Raw genomic sequence first — 12,508 nt, 5'->3', positions numbered from 1 at the left:
CAAAAGGACTCTTGGATCTGTGTCCCAAACACATAATCTACAGCAGGTCTGCCTCTGGACCAAATGTCCCTTCTTCAGCAGTAGTGACTTGTTTAGCATCATGGGAGGCAACACTTCAGCTTCCTTCAGCATATTTTAGCCAACACACTGCATATGTGCTCATTTAAAACATCATCAGTCAGTTTATAATATTTTTTGTTTGTTTTAATATTCCTGGGCACACTGGATTTATTAGACTTCATTTTTTTAAAGAATGAGATCTCAACACAACTATGGCAAGAGCTGTACTCATATTCCCAAGGAACTGACATAAAAAAATATGTGTAGAAAAAATCCAACCACTAAAATTGAAAAAGTGTTCTGAATTTCTATTACTATGATATCTAAGAATATAATATATGTGGTTTTGGTTTGAATCAAAATTTCTAACTTTCTACTGGTGACACATCAGCACTTACCCCACAAGGAATTCCATTTATTCTGAGCGTAATTAAGAGGTGGTATCCTGGGAAAAAAACAAGGCAGAACTAGCTGCTTTTACTCAATGGGGCTGGGAAGAAGGAAAACATTAGTCAAGGAGAACATTGTGAGAGCATTAAAAGAGTTATTTATATAGGAATTAGAAAAGCCTAACACACTCCACACAAGCTGTTCTGTGAGGCTTTGTCTTTGTCTGGAATACTCAGCTCATTTCTTTCCAGGAGACAGAAGTGAATATTTGGACTTTCCTACACGGAACCTGTAGTGCTATTAACCCTTCATTAACCCTCATTTCAAATAATCACAAAATGGGACAGCACTCACTTGTGGAGCTTTCAGCTGAGGTTAACTTTTAGAGGTTATTACTACAAATATAACGTATGCAATGCCTTGATGCTTTAGCCTTCCATATACCACAAAGCAAAAAATAAACACAACTGCTTTTGCAAACTTGTCCAGAAAATGCTAAATGCACACTTTGCTTTTTTTGAATCTTCTTTAGTAGCCAGATAAGATGACACATCTCTGGTTAATAAAGCCAAGAATGCTGCTACTGTGTAGCACATTATTATACACATTGTTCACATCTCCAGGAGCTGCTATGGGTGACTCAAGGTGAGAAACAGATTTACAAAACACAGGAAGATAGAACATTTTAAGTTTTAATCCAACAAATGAAGAAGGTCTTGACACAGTAAAATACAACTGCATTGCTAATGCTCTACAACTGTACATTAAAAATAATTCTTGTCTATTGATGTAAAAATAGCAAGTTTTATGATAGAGTAAAACACAGTATAGAAACCATTCAAAATCAAGTAGAAACCCCTTAAACAACTGAGGCATTTATGTAAGTATTTCTCCAAAGGTATTAAACAAAACACAGTCAATACTAACTCTAAACATCCCCCCACCTTCACCACACTCTGCCCTAATTTAATTGATTAGAAAAATAGTAGTCTCAGTTACTATATTTTGCATTCTTTCAGAACCATCTAGACTCTCCATTTTCTTCAAGTACAGTAGAACAACTCTTCACAATACAGTACTACTCTGAAGTAATTTATTTCCCAACATTACAGAATTTTGACAGCAATATTTCAAATTAATTTTGAAGTCTAGAAGAGGCCCAGGAAGTTTGCAGGAGGGCAATTTAATTTCAAATGCAAATTATTTACACAAACATTACTGTACTGTAATTACAGCATGAAACTTGCAATGCAGCTGATGAGTGCTTTTAACAAAAGCTTCAAATGAAAGAAAGGGAAGAAAAAATATTACAAAATAAATAATCTAAAGTTCTTCATGGTAGAAACGTTCATCATGAAGCTGCCTACCATAATCTGTTGCTTCACTGTTAAGAAACAAATCCTGGTTCTTAAGAATTTCTGCTTCAGAAAGTTTTTTATCATCATTCAAATCCATCTCTTCAATTAGGTGCAGAGCCTGTGAAAGAAACAGACCACCATATGCAGCAAGTTAAAACAATTCAGATTTTTGCTTATTTATATATTATAAAAAAAGGGAAGTTTAGCAGTAAAATGAAGAACCAAATGCAGAGTATTTTAGTTGTAGCTCATTCACCAGTATTTCGTAGTTCAAAGCTAACAGGCTGTGCAGCAGCTCTACTGCACCTCTTATTTCTGAGAAACAGGAGTCGTGGTATTGCATGGGCTTTGTTTTCATTTGCTGAACATCTACAAATACAGTGATTTAGAGAATCCTTCTGCTCCTACTTTTCCTGATTGGTGTGGCTCAATGTAACTGAGCCAAAAATAACAAGGACTAACGTCAGCCAAGGGGATTTAAAAAGCACTCTGCATGGCAAAAGCTGAAAGATTAATATGACAAACACCTTGGCCAACACATGTCAATTCTTGAAAATGGAATAGATAGTAATTTTTCTATTTTAACGTTATTTAACTACAGGGTTTCTCAAGTCATTTTGAAATGCCGAAATGAAAGGTTGATACTCTGACTTCAAACAGCAATTTATGACTGAAATCAATGCTACCTTCTCTTTAGGACAGGTGACTTTGCTAAGCCTTTATATTACCCAAATGGAAAAACTAGCAAATTAGAGAAACAAATAAAACAAATTATTAGTTGCAGAATTGAGCTATTATTACAGTATGGTCCTTGCTTTAAGCCAAAATTGGAAAAATAGCTAAGAAGAGCTAAAAAAAAAAAACCCAAACCAAGGAAGCTAACACAGGTATGAACAGACTCTGCAGCACAGAGAGTTCATGTCAGAACAGTGCTACTTCTGTGATCTAAGCACTGACCACAGCCAGAAAAGGCCATGCAAAGGCTCACAGATCCCCATTTACAGCAATGCTCCCAGAACAGCTCAGCATCCAACAGGTCCCACAGGGCAGCACCCAGGGCTGCTGCTGCTGCCACAGGGCTGCTCCTGGCCCCAGAGCCCAGCAGGACACAGGTGGCAGCTGCGGGAGGAGCACATGGGCTGTGTGTCTGAGTGTCTGACACAGGGAGATGCCTCTCTTCCCCGGAACATGAGGCCACGGGAAGACCTGGCTTTCCTGCCATTCTGAACACCAAAATCCTCCAGGGTAAAGCAAAGACATGGAAAATTTAACTGAGAAATTACTAGAACAAAGGCAGAAATCCTCTCTACTGCAGTCAGGGACTGGAAACTGCCACAAAAAAATAAGCTAAAATGAGAATCCACTTAAAAGCTATTATGCTGTTCTATCCCTGATTAAACCATTTTAATTAGCATCATCAAAGTTTGCTTTACACCATCTTGAATCTCAGAGTACTTCCATTTTCTTGTACTTAAAACAAGTTTTTAGTTCTACAATTATGATGATTTATCCAGTTAGAAGAATTACAATCAATTTCTTATTTCAAAATTATGCAGCTTCTTTAGGTAGTACATTTCATTAGATTTACCTAGAAGAACTAAAAAATTACGTATTAAAATTCTGTACCCTTGAGTCAAAGAAGATAAGCTATTTAAACATGTACAAAAGCACTTTGTTAATTTACAAACATTTACACAATTAATAGGAACTTCACATTTGCCTAATGCAGTTAAATGACCTGCATTCCCTGTCAAAGTGAAAAGGAGTTAAAAATATATGCAAAAATCTACTGATATTAATTTTTTTAATAACTAAGACATGATAAATCTGAATGCTTCTCTCATTTCGCTGTGATTCTTCAAATTTCTCCTGCAGTAATTAAAACCTAACCAGCAGTCAAACCACGAACCTCCTCTTGTGCAATACCCTGATTGTTGGGTACTATCCAAGACAGCAGCTCTTGAGGGTTGAGTTTTCCATCATGATCCTTGTCATAGTCATTCACAAACCGGTCCTTCTCAACCAGTATCCATTCTGGATCTTCCCTTGCCGCTAGTAAGACACAATTGTAAAGTTTAAAGCTACTCTTCACTTTAAAGCAGAGGTTTTCATCTTTTGTCCTAAGCAAATACAGTTATTCTCATAAAACATTACCTTAAAGTGATGTCACTAAACACAAAACAAACCGTAATGGGCAGAGGAAAGTAGGGAAAGCAATTTCATTTACTGTCAGTATTTATTTGCACACTTGTTATACTTACCCAATGTACAGGTATTGCATCCTGCAGCCTACAGCAATCTTAGACTTGTCCTTAACTCTTCAAGGAATTGAGAAGCAATTCATCAAGATATAAACAATGTAGACAAGCATGAACTTGCTTTCTAACCCTTATGAAAGTCAAAAGTAGCAGGTACCACTAGGAGGTAAGTAACAGTATCAAAATAATTACAATTCTATTATTATATTAAAAAAGGTGAAGTCTCTCCTTCCTTTCTAACATTTGGTTTTGCAAGACTTTCCCTTTATGCCACAATTCACCATACACTGTTGCCCCAAATCAAGAGCTAAACATGAATCAGAGCCCCCATGCAGCCTTTTAGTCATTTTAAAGAGTGCTGCAGGAACACTGTCTGCAGAAGAGAAAAGCTGAAGTAGTTTGTACAATCACAGCTAATTATCAAGTTTTGCTAACAAATTGTAATGACAAAGCTATTATCTTCCCTATTACTGCAACAATTTCACTCCTTTCCAACAACTTTTTATAGACTGGTTTGGAGAAGCTTTCTTTCATGTTAGAGCAGGAAAAAGATAAAGAACCCTGTAGCTGCATCAGAGATCAGTTGTTTTTACGGCTCTGACAAACAAAGATGGTTATAAAACGTGAAATTCCAGGTGGCTGATTAGACTGAAGAAAACCAGATTGTTTCCCTGGTTCTCCATATCCTCATGTGGCTCACACAATTCTCCCCAGCTAGGATGCAATTCAGAACTAGCATTCCTTTGGGACAAGCAGACTTTCCAAAAAACTGAAGTTACTGGGCTTTTTGGAATGGGAAGAATTATTTGACTTAGCTTTTAGAAAATCAAATACAGTGTGTAAAATATTAATTAAGAAACATTGATAAGCATTAGGTAAGTGTCCTTCTCATTAAAGAAGGAACAGATCAAGTTTAAGGAAAGGCAAGATTGGGAAAAAAAACCCAAACAAACCAAAGAGTGAAGGCAGCAATCAGGTTTCTGATACCTGGAACAGGGAAGTGACTGCTCACACTTCCCCTCCATCCCTCTCACAACACACTCAGCTCAGTCCTTCCAAAGCAAGGCTGGCAGCTGCCTGCTCAGGCTGATGAAGGCCAGGGCAGTTTACCCTTACATTCCTGCTAGCTGAATCTGCAGATGTGTTCAGCTGGCAAATATGGCTACAAACTTGTTTCAGCTGCATCCTGTGTGGTCAGGAATTTACTTCAGTCTTTCAGAAAACAAGAAGCAACTTGCAAGGAAACTGTGGAATAGGCTACACACAAACCACCACCAAATACACATGAGGCAGACTGAAATAAGGAGTCTATTATGCCCAGTCCCAGAAAATAGAATTATCCTAAGACAGAAAATCTTCCTCAGAATCTGTAGGTCTAATGAGAAAAGCTGAAAATAAAGATGCATCCAATTATCCTCATTCCAAAAGTTTTTCTTAATTCCCTCTTTCATGCCTCTTCCCATTTTTCCTTACTTGGGTCTCTTCTGTAATCACCAAGGAATTCTTCCAGGCTAACAAATCCATCACCATCTTTATCGTGTTCTTCTAAAGCCTCCTGAATGACAAAGTCCTTTTGTATACATACAAAGAGCAAAATTAGTGACTCATGATCAAGAGAAACAGCATTGAATCATTTTAGAGCAATGACATATTCCTTAACTGAAAGACTCCCTCATTTCAAATCTCTTTTTGTGTTTTACACAGACTAGTGCAGTAATTGCTTCCTGTGCAATAAAACAGATCTGTCCTTAGGAGTTTAGAATGTCAGATTTCATGAAAACCAAATCTGAAAGGTGTCCATAGAGTTTGAATCCTTCAACACAATTCAAAACTGCAAAAGCAGCTGAGAAACATTAATATGTACAAAGCTCTATCATCCAATTTCACATTTCTTTTCTTATCTGGTAGATTCACTAATTTGCATTTTTGCAACTTAATTGAATTGTTAAGAGAACTGGCTGGTCTTTTGTCCACCAGACAGCCAAAACCAAAAGCTAAAATGTCACTGATGGATTTGCAGCCTAACAGAGCTGTGAGGTGGCTAAGTCTGTCCAGTCCCCAAAGCTGGGGATACTTGTGCAATCCTAGTTCTTGAAACAGATTTCAAAGAAAAGCACTGAACTCCTGCTCCAACTCCTGATCTCCAGCACTGGAGCCATATTTTGATTTTAATTTCAAGCCCATAACTGCTCCACTTCCTGTGGTACTGAAGCTAAGGACACACGTTGAAATGACACACAGAGGCTGATAAAGATGCTCCCCTAAATCTTACCGTCATGTACTCCACTTCTTCGGGATGTTCGAACGCAATATATTCATCCACATTTAGAGCAGGAACATCATCTCTATTAGCTTTCTCAAAACGTTTTTTCTCCTTTAAATGAAGCTTAGAAAATAGATTTAGTTAGAGCCCTTACTGGAAATGAAAAAACAACATAATAATAGCTGGCTCTAAGCTCATTAGGATATTGTTTCACATTACCTACTCATACTATACTGATGCTAAATTTTCACTAACAATAGCTCACTGAGAGCAATAAGCAACATTTTTAATTGAGGTGGTTTTATTCTAAGAATCGCAAAACCCCCTGCTTTTTTTTTCAATGTAAGGAGACATTTAAAATGAACCAAAGAGAGATAATGAAAAAACCAAGAACTCTCATTTTGATATGTGCATCCTCTTCTAAAAGCCACCAATTTCCAAAATTTTGTTTCCGAAAACAAACTGGAGCACAGTGATTATAATTAATGGCAGCCATTGCAAATTCCAAAATTTGCATTTTAAAGACACTTAACTTTCTGGATCTACATCTTATTTATATCAAGGACTGTCTGTAGTTCAGAGAAGGTCTTGAAAGACGATGTATGTAAAATGTCTTTTCTAAAGCCATTTTTTTAAGGCCAGATTCCTTTACTACAGGACTGCTGTCCATTACACATGAATATTTTAAACAGAAGTCACTCCTCTAACCTCTTTTAAGTATACGTATTAGCATGCCATTAAAAAAGAAATAATATCTGATATAAGCAGGCAAGTTCTTATTTCTGAATGTCTTGCGCTTCTTATTTCTGTCTTTCAGATGTGCAAAGATTTCCTATCTTTTTCTTGTTTCATTTTGTACAATCACTTTAGACAAAATACAGACCCAGATCGTTGACAACCAATCTCTGCTCAAACTGCACATGATGTGAACTATAAAACTCTTGGAATTCCATCCTTAGGTGTGCTATGCTATCAGTGTGAGTGATCTGATTATGGGAGTAGCCAGCAAATCAGAGATCATAAACACTTTACAAATGACCATTTGAAATTGTCCTTCTGGTTTATATCCTATCTATTGACACTTCTCTCAAAATCAGGCTAAGCTGATGAACACAGGGCATAACATGTAAAAAATGAAGCGTAAGATCTTAACTATTCTGCAAAATAGTTAAATGTCCTCTTAGAGAAAAAGTGACCTTAGCTAGTAGTTTAACTAGGAAGGCAATACAGAAGGATTACAGAAAGTACTATAGTGCAATGTAAGCTTGAACCATTGAGGGAGAAAGTAAGTTTTCCAGTGCTTTTTGGGAAGTGATGAGCTAGGCCGCCACCTTCTGGTAAACTCCTGTACCGGATGACACTTCTAAACTGTATCTTACTCTTTCATCCTGATCAGAGCAGGACCACTAATTTGAAAAACGTAAGGAAAATGCTGAAGGTACCTGACCTGTGATGCTTGTACAATGCTGCTCATCTACAATCTATGTTGGAGAAGTCAGCAGGCAGGAAAACGCAGCAAGCAGTCAAGCCATCACGTGAGCAAGCAGTTCTATCCCAGCTTATAGATTTATAGCTCCCTATGTATCTGTGATGGCAATGTCTCAAACATGGTATCAATATTTTGACTGGAAGTTCCTCTGGAAGTCTTGTGGTATTTAAAAGCTATGTAATTATTACTTTTTGTGACATTCTAAGCTTTACAGTTTGCTTCTTCAGTGTGTAAAATCCTCTGTTCACTATATTAGTTTAATTTCAGCTAACATCCTGTATTATCTACTAATACTTTACTAAAAGCAGACAAAGAAATCGTCACAGAAAAAAATAAACCTCTGGCCAGAATAGTCTAAAAACACACTTATTCTCTTTCTGGGAAATATTTACACGTTCTTATAAATGTGGAACTTGAAAGGAAACAAGTTTGGCTATGTGGTGGTTCTTGGTGAACCTTTTCTCCTTGCCTCTCTTGCCTCTTTCCCCTCTGAAGGATCTGCTTTTATAGATGTGACTCACACCCAACTTCTGTGTTTAAATGTCCATTTTTAGCTGTGGGAGTTGCATTTTCATTGCTTAAAACTGTTTGAATTGCTGTTGCTTTCTCTGTGGGTCTCTAACGGAGAGGCAAGGTTACAGCAGGCAGTACTGGCAGCACACAATGAGTGCTTGAGCAGTAACTGAAAGAATGACTGGAAAAGTGCAACCAAGGTGTTAAAGAGCTTCCTTCTGCTCCAGCCCCAGGGGTGCTGGCCCCTGCTGAGGGCAGGACCCTGTCAGGCTGCAGACCTCTCCCGATGGATTGCACCCTGGGTTTAAGATGGCGGCTGGAGACCATGCTCTGCTGTAAGACTGTCAATAGACTTATGCTCCACTCAGCCAGCAAAATACACTCAGGAGGTACCAATTCACGGTGTCTTTATTTTGTCAGTAGCAGCTTTAATACTCCACTACTTTCCTTTAATTACTCCCCTATCTCAGATAGCATAACGTGTTAACCATATGCCAGCTGCTCTGCTTTCTCTATCCATCTTGTTCCGTCACAATAAACAAATATTGCTGCCTTTGGCCAACAGCTCACGGGAGCTGCTGCTGAAACATTTTACCTGGCGAAATGATTCTTCTTCTTGATCCTCCAGGGCAGTGTTCTCATCAAAATCAATTACACGATCATACATTTGCAAGTTATACTCCTTCCAGGACACCAGTCCATCACCGTCTTTGTCATAGTCACTGAAGTGTTGCTTAGCTTCTTGTGTAACATAATGCTTAAAAGACTGTTGTATCCAGGAGCTCAGCTCATCTGTGAAAAACATTAAAAATAAAATAAAGAAAAGAAAATCAGAATCATCTGCACCATAAAAACTGTGAAGATCCCACAGATCTATTCTGTCTGGAATACCCTTTGCAATTCAGATGAAAGCATATAGGCAAGAGGTTACTTAAAGCAAAGCAGTCTGTTTGCTCCATGTTGTGGCTTTTTCCAAAGTAACTGAATGAGGGAATAGATCACAGCTACACACTGGGGGTTTGTTAATGGTTATGTGGCCTTGTCTTTTCAAATCTGAAGGAGTATCAACACTATAGCATTTCCTTTTTCTCCAGAGCTATATGAAAATTATGCTGAGTATGGTTTATTCAGACAACTCTAAATCTAATTTGGTACCCCAAAAAAACATTGTTCCCATCACTCTGGGGTTTCTTTTGAAAAATCCACAAACTGAAATAAAATTCACTTTATTTTGTGTCATTGCCTTAATTACCCAAAATAAAATATTAACTACTTATGTAGTGCTACTTTCCCTTTACTTGGGGCTTAAATCAAGCCTCACATAGTTTGGAAAGGTTTTTTAGCTGTTTGTTTTTATACAAATGTAGCTAAAAGAAATAAAACTTAATATACCAATGAAACAGACAGAAATACATTAAAGTTACTTCATTTAGAGAAGACTGGGAGAACATATTCTCCCAATATCTCTCAGTTATTTTCAGGTGCCTGGAAGGGAAAAACATCTTCCCCTGCATTGCAAAAATCATACATCCTAATGAACTCAACTGAAATCCTGCTCTGAAGAGTCATGGTGACTAAAAAAAAGTCCTGTAGAAGTCAGTATTTTGACAGAGAAAAATCTTACAGCATTTATTAAATACTGAAGTATCTTATCCTGTCCTTCTTAGCATCAATACAACTTTATTTGGTTTATTTAAATATCCTTGAAAAACCAGCAAGGGATTTTTTAAAATACATTTTGAGTACTGAATTTATATTAGCAAAGGGACCAGTTTGATAACAGATTCTGTAAATTGATTGAACATGCAGAGGTGTGTGTGCCAGCAAGGTTTGTGCACAAACCAGCACTGCCTTACAAGAAACTGCAACATTTCTTAAAGATGGGCACCATTAATTAATGATTTATTTCCCAGCACTTAAGGTGTGAGGCACAGGCATGTGACCACATAACATCCAGTGCCATGAATCAGAAATACTTAATATTCCAACATTAGAGAAGCAGCATTAATATATTTCAGCTGCTCTCACTGTCAGCCTCCAAATGGAGGCACTACTAAGGAAGATGTTCTCAAGAGCTTTGCAATACACTGAAAAATAACTGAGCTCAAAAAGCTTCAGTACCCTAAGTTTCTTATTGTAAAAACACATGCCACTGTGAGTTTTACCTTTGGGAAGTGAAAGGAAGGCAAGTTTTCATTAGACTGAGAATCAGATGCAGTATATAACCCATGAGGATGGAGTATGGGTGGAATTCCTATACTTCTATATAGACTTTTTTCCTTAAAGCCTTCATGTTGTGAGCTGCTTGTGATGTGTGACAGGGATTAGCCATCCCACTGAAGCTACAGACTATCTCAACTCTACACAGTCCATGCAGGAACACTGAAATAAGGGTGCAGTTGATTAAATTCAGTGTATAAAGTGTAAAGCATTCACAAGACAGTCAATCTTGTCTTTAAAACTGCATTTTGTTCTCTCACCTGGAAAGCTTTGTGTATGTTTAGTGTCATTTTAATGAAATAATGTTCTGGCATTTGACCAAGGATTCTGCTTGCTTTGTGTGTGCACACAAGAGACTTTTTTATCAAAATCACAGCAGAACAAAAAAAAAATGTTCATAATGAGGCTTAAAATTAAATTATCATAATGACGTACTGAAAGAAAGGAGCTGAGTTTACCATGTGGCTCCTAAGTCTGACAAAAACCTGTCTGAGAAGAACCATTCAATACTGCACTATGATGCAATATGATCCCTCAATGTCATTTGGTGTCACCAGGTACTGAAGCACACCTATGTAGTATTATGGCTGCAGTACTTTCTTTCCATCTTACACCTGCTCTCTGATTTGCACATAACAGGATTACAAACACAGAAACCCACTCGATTCCAAGTAGGTTCAGACATGCAAGAAGCAGGTACAAGTGTAAAGGAGGTATCTTCAACTTGATACTGCTCTGACCTACACTAACTCTTGCTGGCCACACTCCTTCCATCACAGAATGGGTCAGGTTGGAAGAAACCACAGTGGGTCACCTGGTCCAACATCCCTGCTGAAGCAGGGTCATCCCAGAGCACATGGCACAGGATTGTGTCCAGAAGGTTCTTGAGTACTTCCAGTGAGGGAGACTCCACAACCTCTCTGGGCAATCTGTGCCAAATGCACAATCTCTGCATAGGAAAGAATTTCTTGAGCATGAATTTCTATTCATTGCCTCCCGTCCAAGTAGTTGGCACCACCGAGTAGAGCCTAGCTCCATCCTCTTGGCACCCTTCCTTTAGGTATTTACACATAACAGTGAGGTCCCCTCTCAGTGGTCTCTTCTGGAGTCAAACAGAAACCTTAGGCACGGAGATAGCCTCTGTATGATCCTGTCAGTGTTTCTAACTCACTGTGCAAGGGATCGTGATGTTTTCCACGGGGATTCTCCCCAGCGCAAGAGCCACGGGCTGTGTCACGGGTAGAGCGCGTTTTCCTCCCGGAACAACCCGGCCCGCCCGGCCCCCGCCGTTACCCTCGCTGAGCAGCCCGTCCGCGTCCGAGTCGATTTTCTTCACGATGCTCTTCAGCCGCCGCTGCTGCTCCTCCGGGCTGAGCCGCACGTACTCCTCCGCTTCCTCCTGCGGCACAGCAACACGCCCCGTCAGCGGCCCGGCCCGGCCCGGGGAGCGCGCCCGCCCGCGGCCCCGCCGGAGCGGCGGCCGGCCCCGCCCGCCCCCGGCCCACCTGCCCGCCGAGCAGCGCCTCCCGGTCGTACTCGGCGCGGTGCTGCCCGCTCGCCGCTCCGAGCGCCAGCGCCAGGCCCAGCGCCAGCAGCAGCGGCCGCATCGCGCCGCCCGCCCAGAGCGATCCGCGACGAGGGGCGGGGAGAGGCCGGGGGCGGGCGGCGGGCGCGGCGGAGGGTCGGGCCGGCGGCGGAGGGTCGGGCCGGCGGCGGAGGGTCGGGCCGGCGGCGGAGGGTCGGGCCGGCGGCGGAGGGTCGGGCCGGCGGCGGAGGGTCGGGCCGGCGGCGGAGGGTCGGGCCGGCGGCGGAGGGTCGGGCCGGCGGCGTCACTTGAGCGCAGTGCGAGTGATTCGGGAACGGGCCTGTCTCGCTTAGGCCGTTCTGGTCAATCCGCGAAAGGTACCAAATCCCCAAATCCCGTCAGGATATACGGGGTATTATCCAACTTTTAAAC

At 40.3% G+C, this 12,508-nt stretch overlaps 1 protein-coding gene across 2 annotated transcripts; it reads right to left on the bottom strand.

The window, feature by feature from the left end:
• Positions 1–1,126: 1,126 nt before the first annotated feature.
• Positions 1,127–12,217, bottom strand: RCN2 (reticulocalbin 2). 2 transcript variants are annotated; one of them, XM_012569225.5, is made up of 7 exons: positions 12,057–12,217; positions 11,845–11,950; positions 8,927–9,123; positions 6,339–6,452; positions 5,540–5,636; positions 3,718–3,860; positions 1,127–1,926 (listed from the first exon to the last, which is right to left on the bottom strand). In XM_012569225.5, the coding sequence occupies exons 1-7, from the start codon at positions 12,156–12,158 to the stop codon at positions 1,774–1,776; spliced, it is 912 nt and encodes a 303-aa protein (XP_012424679.5). In that variant the 5' UTR covers positions 12,159–12,217; the 3' UTR covers positions 1,127–1,773. The 2 variants fall into 2 exon arrangements, with proteins under 2 accessions (XP_012424679.5, XP_002192096.6); XM_002192060.6 differs by having other exon boundaries at positions 6,339–6,440.
• Positions 12,218–12,508: the final 291 nt, after the last annotated feature.

The sequence above is a fragment of the Taeniopygia guttata genome, chromosome 10 (assembly GCF_048771995.1).
Source record: "Taeniopygia guttata chromosome 10, bTaeGut7.mat, whole genome shotgun sequence".
Classification (NCBI taxonomy): Eukaryota; Metazoa; Chordata; class Aves; order Passeriformes; family Estrildidae; genus Taeniopygia; species Taeniopygia guttata.
The sequence above is the reverse complement of the archived record's forward strand: the minus strand, read 5'-3'. Positions and strand labels throughout refer to the sequence as shown.

What these genes read in the sequence shown, in the direction of transcription:
- RCN2 (XM_012569225.5), bottom strand. Translation starts at nt 12,158, where the DNA reads ATGCGGCCGCTGCTGCTGGCGCTGGGCCTGGCGCTGGCGCTCGGAGCG. An exon ending in AGGCGCTGCTCGGCGGGCAG is followed by an intron (nt 11,951 to 12,056) that starts GTGGGCCGGGGG and finishes GCTGTGCCGCAG; the next exon opens with GAGGAAGCGGAGGAGTACGT. An exon ending in AAGAAGTGGAGTACATGACG is followed by an intron (nt 5,637 to 6,338) that starts GTAAGATTTAGG and finishes TGTATACAAAAG; the next exon opens with GACTTTGTCATTCAGGAGGC.